Here is a 10,872-nt window from a genome sequence, read left to right as displayed (position 1 = left end):
CAGGAAAGTCCCAAACTGGCCCAGGTAACTCCAAACCCCTGGTGTGAGGAGGAACTAAGGCTAGTGGGGTGTAGGTGGAAAGAGAGGGGTATGACGAAGGTTTTTATGTGCACATAATCTGAAGTCTTTTTTTCCCAAGATTTTTTGATTGTACAATGGGATAGATAGATGCTAATGGTATCAAACTCCCAGCAAACACAAAACATTGTCCTAACGTTAGCATTTATTTCCATTTTATTATTATTATTATTGGTTATTTCCATTCCAATCATTCTAGGAATATTTCATATATATATATATATATATAGTTCCTGGGGTGGGGGGGTCCCGGACCTCCCATAAGCATTAAGGGACCCCACATAACACCCAAAAAAATATACTTGGGGGGGGTCCCCTGGTTTTTCAATAAAACGTTAATACTTAAAATGAAATTTCGATTGCTGTATTAAATTTAGACCTGGTTATGTTACATCATATTTTATTTTTACACGTTTTTACAGCGTTGCTCATGATAACCAATCACACATGATTCTGTTGAGCTTATGAATGCAGTAGCCAATCAGAGGCGTTCAGATCAGTCATTGCTGAAATCCCAGAGTTTTGTTCAGACAGAAACTCGCGAATTCCCTCATCATAAGCAACAAAGTGCAGATGTACATACGATGTAAGTTAGAGATTCATTTATCATACCGTGTATGGACAGCTTTATTGATTATGAGAGGAGTTATGAGTGCTTAAACACTAGCTAGACTAAATGCTAATTTAGAGTGTGTTCTTTCACTGCATGATTCAGTAAAATAAAATGCATTTAGAATGCTCCCAAAATTCAAGATATGGGGGCAGAAAATGTATATATTTATATCATTTCATATAGTTGATCAATATCACACAAAGAGTGCCATTTTTCGCAAAAAAAAAAAAATGTATACAAAAAAATAATTTTATACAACAGTTCAATAATCAAGAAGTTAATGTTAAGAGAATTACGTTTATAATTAATTATTTATAATATGACACCGCATTGCCTATGTTTTGCTCTATTTCGCCAACAAAAATGGTTCCAAACAAAGCCACAGCACTGTTTTGCGTCTCTGAAAAACATGTTTCAATCAACTGTTTGAATGGGTCGGTTCAATCGCAATGACTCACTTAACAACAGTGACTTGCTGCCACCTACTGGCGGTTTTAATTTAACATTTTAAAGTACTTTTTAATATATTTTTTTAAATCATTTAAAATATCAGTATTCAACGTTTTAAGATTATAATATCAAAACATTATTTATGCATTTGTAACTACACCCCTAGGCTAGATATTTAATTCTTCTTTGCTTAGTGATTGTTTGGTACACCTCACTCACTGATCATAGTAAAATCATCTTTTATCTTAGAATTAGGTTCTCTCAACGATAACGAGGACAAGACAAAAAAAAATTATAAATAAAAAAAATTGCATCATACGTATGTATATAAAGTTTTATTTTATTTTATTTATTTATTTTTTTGTGAAGGGGTGGGGGTGCTGATTAGGAGGACCCCCCAAGAGCTTTGACACAATTCGAACACTGCCAAAAACCTTAAAGGAGACATATTATGCCCCTTTTTACAATATGTAATATAAGTCTCTACACCCCTAGGCTAGATATTTAATTCTTCTTTGCTTAGTGATTGTTTGGTACACCTAATTCACTGATCATAGTAAAATCATCTTTTATCTTAGAATTAGGTTCTCTCAACGATAACGAGGACAAGACAAAAAAAAATTATAAATAAAAAAAATTGCATCATACGTATGTATATAAAGTTTTATTTTATTTTATTTATTTATTTTTTTTATGTGAAGAGGGTGGGGGGGCTGGTTAGGGGGACCCCCCCAAGGCTGTTTTTCGGGCCTGTCTCTTTAAATGCAAATGAACTGCTGCTTCCCGCCCCCTTTTCCAGAATAGAGCTGAGCCATTACAGCTTGTACCAGCTAAAAAAAACGTCTGTTTTGGTTCCGATTATCATGTTTATCGCTCTGAAATCATGCGTTCAGCAGCAATATACATTAAATAAATCAATAAATCCACTGCTCTCTTGTCTCCTCTGAGGCTGGGACTGTAAATAGTGTTTTGTGCTCGTCTGTGCAGCCAATGACAGAACAGTTAGCATGTTTTGCTCAAACTTTCGCCATGGCATTAAAACTAGTAGGCCTACACTTGTCGCTTGCGAAAACACAATAACGGCGCTGTGGGTGTAAATTTACAGATTAAGGGGCGGTAATATTATAATGAGATCCCTTTGCCACGACACCAAGGGAGCGAAATCAGACGTGCTGGTTTTTTCAGAGCTTGCAGAATAAGGCTTACCAAAACAAAGTTACTGGGTTAATCTTTTTTCACGTTTCCTTGGTTGATAGATGCACCTGACACCTGATTACAGCACTTAAAACCTGGAAAAGTCAGATTTTCATGATATGTCACCTTTAACGTTTTCAGAACGTTCTATGAATCAAAAATGATTATCTGGGCTAGGCCAATATATGGGATCTGATGAAAATGGGGGTGCTTTCCAGATAAGATGCTGAGATAGCATATGAAAGTCATACTTTTTGTTGTTGTTATCGGTTTGAGTCATAAATATAATCTCTAATGTATATGTATAATCTCTATTTTATCAGTTCAATCAGTTACTAATGATCCGCTGACCGATGTGAATGTGGTCAAATACAGGAAGACAGAAGGCTGAGCCTGGCAGGTTTCCCGACAACAGCTGAGGGAGATCCCCGCCGGAGATCCAGCCCGCTTATACCAGGCACCAGAGAGAACATTAAAAAAAGCGTACGGCTGAAAGGAAAGCAAAACTACACACCTGTTCTACAAAAGCACGCGACACGTTCATCTGCTTTGATATATGAAAACACAAACGCCGACATACATAAGAAAGATTCAAAAGACAGTTTCAAACACACCAAAAATTGAACAACTAAACCGAAACCGATTCCATGTTCCCGTCCAACAACAACCACCCAAAACGAAACCGTATACGACGAATAAAGTGATACTAATTGCAAAGTAACCTACTAATAAATGCTTAAGTTTTCATCTAAACTGCAAAGAGCGTCAGCTGCGCGTTTTGAATCGTGTCTCAAATGGGTGGCTTACGAACGATTCAGTTATAGCTGAAAGGGAAAACCCCACAGTTCACTTACCCACCTACTTCCTAATTTGAGTGAATGAGAGAGGGAGACTCTGTGAATTTAGTTCAGATATAGAGACAGAACAGCGCAGGGGTTGTCATCATAACTGCAGAGCGTGAATAAAATAATAATAATGATAATAATAGGTATGCACATGACACATTGTCATTGCCCTAAAATGTAATCATTCTAATTGCATGTGTAATTTTTGAGGATTTTTTATTCGGGTCTTTTTTTAACTGATCATTTTAATAGAAAACTTTGTGCATATGAGAAGACTATGAATTTAAGTGCTTCAGTGAGCTGTGCTTAAACATCTTGAGCAAAGCATATGTAAGTATGTTGTTTAATCTAGGCAAACTGAGGTGATAGTCATCTTGGGACCGAGTAGAGATTCAGATTTACATAATGATGATAAAAGGATTCGTCTAGAACCCATACGTCGCCTACCTGAAGAAAATGACCATGAGTGGCAGTAATCACACTGTGCGATCTGTGCCACTGGATCTTACCAACAAAACCAGAGAGCGTGGGAGCTGCGCGCAGACGGGAGACCAAGTTCGCCCTAGACCTACTCCAGAAAGACAGGTGGAAGCGGCGCACAAGTGCAGCAATGGACACGGAATTCTTCCATCTGAACCACAGGACTGTTGTGATGGATCAGTTTCGCAGACTACTCAAACAGACGCTGTGGGTGACAGGGGAAATAGGACGCGTGAGGGTCCCAAACAAACCCGACCCATAACCCCTAACGCGAAGTGCAACAATCAGATGAACGCTGCAGGAAAACCGGCAGTTTCCTCATTTTCCAAACTTCCGCCAAGGAAACGTCCTTTCCCACTGGATGTGGATCATCACCACAGTGGTCCAAGAAAAGATCCACCTAGCGTGGCTCCAAAAGTGTTGAAGAACCCCGAGGCACAAATAGACACAGATCCACAGCGGATATTTAGTACATTTGGAGATAACCCCAGCGTTAATGACTCCCGGTTTGTGCCACACTTAACACCATATCGTAAGTTTACAAAAAAATTTATTTTTAATGATCACTCACTTTAGATTTTAAATGCAAACTTGGATGTCTTTGCGCAATTTAGTTTGTTATGTCATTGTGAAAGTATGTGTGTCCGTTTGCGTGGAGCGCGTGCGTCTCCCATATGATTGCGCAGTCATGGTCAGTCCAGTCAGCGAGCAACAGTCAACGTGAAACCATAGAGCTGATCAGCAGGATGTTTGGTTCAGCAGCGTGCAAAACGTGCCAGTGGGTTAACACGTAGATGAAACCGGGGAGTGTTGTAATACATCATGTTTTTCTGTTTTTTTTTTTGCACTATACAACCAAAACTGCATATTAGCTGTCTATCTGTTTGAAAAGTCAAGTACAAGGTAACACCGTTTGAAAACAAAGACACTGTAAACCGTATCCATGAATTTATGTCAAAGTACCTCTCCCACACTCTCCCATTGTTGGTAGTCATGATATTTCTAAGACTAAAAGTTTCTGTGCATGTTCTATATCAAATTAAACAAGTAAGTTTGTGGATTCAGATTCTGTCATTTAAACACAACCTCACAGCTCAAATGAAAAGCTAGATGGGGGTGGTCTCTTGCTGGCCATATGATAACCCCTATAGTTCATTTCTGATTGATTAAATTGACAGCCTTGGTGTTACACCACTCCCCAGTTTCCATTATACAGATAATCCAACATACATAATCTCCAGAAGTGTGCTAAAAACTGTCACACATTGACAATAGTAGATTCCCCACTCTTACCTGCACCGAATTCCTGGTTTTTATGATAATGTGCTATGCAGAACTTTAGTTTGAACTTTTAAAAAAATCTTTTTTATAAAGGTAATCTAAACCAAATGTATGCAGACTGCAACTGTCCAAAATTGAGCCTAAGCATATTAGCAAACATATCCTGTCATAGCTACTACTTCCAGTTGGTACGACGTAAGGAAGTGGCAATGCAAGAAACTACTTTCTGTATAGGACAAAGGTCCATTTTTTAGTGAGGCCAATTACATTTTTTGAGTACACAACTGTTGGTTTGTGGTTTGAGTTGCATGTTTGATTTAGTTTGTGAATACTAATATTTCTTCTCCTTTGGGGTCATAGCAGGTTGTCCATATATCCAGTGGCCTCGGCAGCCTCCTCCACTGGAGAGCACAGATCGGCTGCTGGCAGATATTGCTGAGGCAACACGTCAAGATGAAGATGGTGACACGTGAGTCTTTTACCATTTTAAGAAGTCTCAAAGTCATTTCATGGCATGCTGTAGTTCAAGAATTGATTATGGTGAAACATCCCACATCATGCATTTCAACAGGTGAAGACGTATCAAACCCTATTTTATAATATGCACCATATATTTAAATGGTCTGATTCATTGTTAAACTGCACTTGGGTTTATTAGTAGTAACTGTAAAGGTAAATTATGATTATTAATAGGGTGGACATGTACTTTCTGTTTGCTTTTTGGAAATTCCAGATTATCCTAGATATGTCATTCTGACTCTTGCTTAGTCATCCAGAAAGAAAGAAAAATCTGAAGTCATAGGTTCAGTGTGCTTAAAAATATGTAGACATGCCTTCTGTTTATTGTATTCCTGGCTGAATCACAAGAGTCAAATACAGAGTCACTGTGGCCCCTGTCACCCAGTACATTTCAACTTCCTCTTCAAAAATACCACCAAAATCATTATATCTGATGATCCACACTGAAGAAAGAGATTCTCTGTGCTTTGTGAGAGCGAGAAAGGGAGATTGATTCTGGCGGAGGGTATGTCTTGTGGGTATGAGTAAGAGTAACTGAGAGAAACTGGTTTTCGCTATTTCATGTCCTGCTGTTTCAGGGGTAGGTTTTATGAGTGTAGCTGGTTATGGGGATGCCAGAGATGAACATTCTGGCTCCCTTAGGCTTTGGTACTGACACAAACACATGTACTGTGTTACTGTAATATCTGAACCTATACTCAGTGTGAAAATATCATTTCTTATGTGAGCGAAACTTCTCCAAAAATGACACCTGGTGTCACGCAATATTGATATCAAGGTTTAGTCAGCAACAGCTAAAAACATCACAGTACGCGTATAATGCCTAGTAAGCAAATGAAGCCGATTCCAATTTTGAGAAATAAAATATGTGGAGCGCTTTTTTTCAATTCATATTTTTACTAACCAGACATTTATTTGACTCATCCCGCATAGATTCATAAAGGGATAGTCCACCCAAAAATAAAAGCTGTGTGATCATTTACTCACCCTCATGTCATTCCAAACCTGCAAAAAATCTCTGTAAAAAAGGTCTATTGTCTGTTGTCAATAATGTAGCGATGAAGCACAGCTTACACAGAAGTCACTTTCAAACAAAGCAGCTTTTTGTTGGTCAGTGCGGCAAATCCGAACTTGAACACATTGCGAAATCTGCATGGGGAAATCTTTCAGCCCCAAACGAAATTCCCGATTTCATTGAAATGACTGGATTCACCAATGAAAATTCGCTGAACAAATAGGAAATGTGTCCGCAACTTCAGACTTTTGTTCATCTTCAGAACACAATTCCATTGAGAGTCTATGTTGTCAACATTTTAAATCTCCAAAAACTACATAAAGACAGGGTAAAAGTAATTCATAAAAATCAAGCAGTTTAATGTAAGTCTCTGAAGAGACACAGAATAGCTTTATACGATGAACAAATTTAATCAGTGCTTTTATTCACATATAAACAATGATCAACGCACACACATAGAGCACATCAAATATGGTAAACAGGCGCTCTAATGTGCTTGCTTGAGGTTTGTTTTCAGTATCACGCATGTAGAGTGTTTATTACTTTCACTGGATGGACAAATAAATTAGAGACGCACCGATTGCAATTTTCTTACTACAGAAATTAAAGTAATCAAATGTAAAATAACACATCCAGAGTTATTTTACATGATGTGTTATTTTACATTTGATTACTTTAATTTCTGTAGTCTTCATTGTAAAAATTAAATACGGGTTAATGCTTACCATTAAAGTTATAAAACATATTCAGTCAAGAGCAGAAAATTATTTTCTTTGTCTTTTGTTCTTTGATTAACATGACAGACAGCAGCAGGAATATTGGACTGCGGTCCCTTTAAGAGTTTATCCACAGACCCAATATACTGTTACACAACATGCGTTCTCTTTCTCAACTATTTAACGTTCCAAAACTGACTGTGTTTAACTGGATACTCGCCAAGACGGGCATTTTGACATAATTTTTAATGCATTTGAACGTTTTAGCGCAGTTAGCCACTCATTTTGGTTTTTGTGGCTCACAAGCTGTTTGTGACTGAGCGCAGTTTGCGGACCAGACAGAGCTGTCGGCGATTCTTCCTATTGTGAAGTGATGCAGTGTGAAATCCCCTGTCGCCGATCCAGCGTGCAATGTGAACACAGCAGCAACTGAATGCTACCCCAGATAGTCACGCAGTGTGAAAACAACGGCGATCCGACGAGTTTGAAAATCGTGCAGTGTGAACTCGGCATGACCGGCCGATCACCGATCCGGGCCGATCATGTGGAAAATCAGCCGATTCCGATCCCTGGCCGATCGATCGGTGCATCTCTAAAATAAATGATGAGAGAAAATTTAAAATGTCTTTATTTGTGTTCCAAAAAAGTCTTAAGGGTTTAATTCATGCTCTTTTCCTGGGCATAAAAGGGCATAAAAGCACCAAAAAGTATCATAAAAGTGGCTCATATGATTCATTAGATAAGAAGCCATATGGTGAGAAACAGACAACTGATAAGATGTATTAATGAGAGTTCATTAAAGGAGCAGCGATTCCTGAATGAATCATTCTTTTGAGTCTAGTTCACAGAATCAGTTTGAATGATTCAGTTCACAAATAGCACTGTTTCTGTTCTCAAAGAGCAAATCACTGGCTTGCTCCACTGGAGGAAGAATATCAGTAAATAAGAGCTTAAATTTCAGTTTGTTTCTATTGTTTGTTATTGATTAAAGAATCAAAAGATACAGCATTCCTGTAGCTCAAATGGTATAGCAATGAGCTAGCAACAGCAGGGTCATGGGTTTGAATCCCAGGGAGTGCATGATAATGTGTAATACAGCAAACAAGTCATAAGGACCACTTTTATGGTGATTTTGCTTGTCATTGTAATTGCATGGAAAAGAGCAACTAGTACAATTCTTCTGAATTTCTTCTTTTATGTTCCACAGAAGAAAGAAATTCTTGCGTAAGTTTAAAATAACATGCAAACGATGAGGTGTACTGTTATGGTGAAGTGCTCTCTTAATACAATGTTTAGTTCTGTTGCTATTTTGTTGGCTTTTTTTTGGTTAAATGTTTTTAACCACATTCTTAACCACATTTCTTCCCTGAACTGATACGCTGCTGATAGTTGTTAGCAAAGTTTTGGTTTCCAGTAGATCCCTATTTCCTGGTTTCTTTCTATTGTTTACATGTACATCTGTCAATCATGCTATTCAATCAACTGCATTTACACAAACAGAAAAACAACATTCTCTATCTTTATTTCTCACACACTGCCTTCCCCCCCAGTCTGTGCTCTCTTACGTCAATGGGTGTCTTGTGCTCTCACCTTGTTTTCTTCTCAGCACTTCACAGACCCTCATTTTCGGGAAAACCTGATGTGAGTGTGAGTCTGTTGTGTGACTGCGGTTTTTTTCAGGTGTCTTTCTCTCTCTCTCTCTTTCATCTCTTTTCACTGCTTTGTGTGTTTAAAATGAATGGGCTCAAAAACCCAAACATCCGCTCTTCACTTCCTCCTTTACCGCTTTTTCTCTGTTGCTTATCAGTCTCTCTCTCCCCCTTTCGCTCTGTACTGTAAGCTCCTATACTTGTGCCATTTCTGCTCTTCATACCTACTTTTTCTTCCTTCTTCCTTCCTTCTCTTTCATACTTTGCATACTTATATGAAGCACCATAAGGTTGCATGACAGGTCATTCATGTTTTACAAGTATTGTTCACCTGAAAATAAAAATTCTGTCATTTACTCACCCTCATATTGTTCCAAACATGTATGACTTTCTTGATTCTGTAGAACACAAAAGAAAAGATTTTGAAAAATGTCTCTGTGTTTTTTGTTTTGGACCCCAATGACTTTCATTGTATTGACAAAAGCAGTTCTTTAAGGTTCTTTAGTGTTTTGCACAAGGAAAGTCACATAGACTTGGAACGACTCATTAGTGTTGCTCAAACAGTAGTGCATGATGTTAGCAATGCCATGTATGGCAAAGTCATGGATTTGTTTCTCTGGGAATGTATTTAATGCATTGTAAGTCACTTTGTATAAAAGTGTCTGCCAAATTTAGTAATGGTTAAATTTTTTAGGTTATATGTGATGGCTGTGTCATGGCTATGCAGAGAAACACAGAGCCTTGACACATGGTTACCTTCAAACACCTTGCTTGTAAGGATTTTATAGTCTGTTTTTATACGTGTGGTTGCATGTCATGTGTTTGGCTCAGGTTGTTTATGTCTTGTCTCAGCCTCTGAGTTTATTTGCTGCAGCAGAAGCAGGCTTTTGTGCTGCAGGGGATGATAGAGGTTTGTGTTTCTGGGCTGTACAGGATGCCACACATGCGCCACTGCCCCGCCATGAGCCCTTCATCTCCTTCTGATGATGTTCAGGTTCCTACGTCAGTCTCAGCCCGAGCCATATCTGGGGCTGCGGTCTCACTAACTCTCAGTCACTTCCAGGAACCCAGAGAGTTTCATCTATCGAAAAGAAAGAGAGAGAGAAACTAAATTCTGACCTGCAGTATAGTAAGTGACAGCAAAGCCAGTGATCATCACATACAGACGTGATGCGATAAGAATATATGATAAATGGCCAGTTAGTTCACACTAATTTTTTTTATTTAATTATACATTTTCTTTTGGTGTGCTTATAATTGGTCTGTTTATCCGAAGGTTGGCTTTTCTTTGTCAGCCACAAAGTGATATAAAATATCATTAAGCATTAAAGCCTGACCAAATTAATATATTTACATACTTTGTTGTGATGCAAGGCCATTACAATAATTGTTAATGTACTTTTTAGTGTACTTTTTATTGAAAACATTTTCATATGGGAGGGACAATCAAAAATATAGTTAAAGGAATAGTTCACCAAAAAATGAAAAATTGCTGAAGATATACTTTACCCTCAGGCAATCCAGCATGTAAAGGAGTTTGTTTCTTCATCGGAGCAGATTTGGAGAAATTTATAAAATTATCACTTGCTCACCAATGGATCCTTTGCAATGAATGTGTGCCGTCAGAATGAGAGTCCAAACAGATGATAAAAGCGTCACAATAATCCACACGACTCCAGTCCATCTCATTGTGACGGCACCCATTCACTGCAGACGATCCAGGGAGGGTAAATACCTGAGGGCGAATACATTTTCTGCAAATTTTCATTTTTGGGTGGACTATTCATTTAAATTTGTATTGCTGTTTAATGTTTTTTTTTTTCTTCTCAAAATTCAAGTTCAAGAAAGTTCAAGATTAAGCAATAATTGGTAGATCATCTGCATCACTGTGAACTCTCTTTTAAAGTCATCATGAAATCAAAAGCATTCTTATATGGGTGTTTTTGGCAGTATAGCGGTGCTTATTATAAATTAATTATCTGTTATAATGTTTTCTTTATTAGAGTTACCCTCATAAGTTTTCATCAAATAA

The 10,872-nt window shown here is 37.9% G+C and overlaps 1 protein-coding gene across 3 annotated transcripts in view; it reads left to right on the top strand.

The window, feature by feature from the left end:
• Positions 1-3,386: 3,386 nt before the first annotated feature.
• The window catches only part of LOC107715119 (B-cell lymphoma 3 protein homolog), a 30,669-nt gene continuing 23,183 nt past the window's right edge, over positions 3,387-10,872 (top strand). Inside the window, exons 1-3 of one of the 3 annotated variants that reach the window (XM_016521195.1) lie at positions 3,387-3,510; positions 3,610-4,192; positions 5,302-5,410. In XM_016521195.1, the coding sequence (XP_016376681.1) occupies positions 3,637-4,192; positions 5,302-5,410 (665 nt within the window). In that variant the 5' untranslated portion in view covers positions 3,387-3,510; positions 3,610-3,636. Of the gene's footprint in view, positions 4,193-5,301; positions 5,411-10,872 lie in introns of all 3 variants that reach the window. The other 2 variants (XM_016521200.1, XM_016521190.1) reach the window with 2 other exon arrangements.

This window comes from Sinocyclocheilus rhinocerous, unplaced genomic scaffold, assembly GCF_001515625.1.
Source record: "Sinocyclocheilus rhinocerous isolate Xijiao unplaced genomic scaffold, SAMN03320098_v1.1 scaffold2810, whole genome shotgun sequence".
NCBI lineage: Eukaryota > Metazoa > Chordata > Actinopteri > Cypriniformes > Cyprinidae > Sinocyclocheilus > Sinocyclocheilus rhinocerous.
The sequence above is the reverse complement of the archived record's forward strand: the minus strand, read 5'-3'. Positions and strand labels throughout refer to the sequence as shown.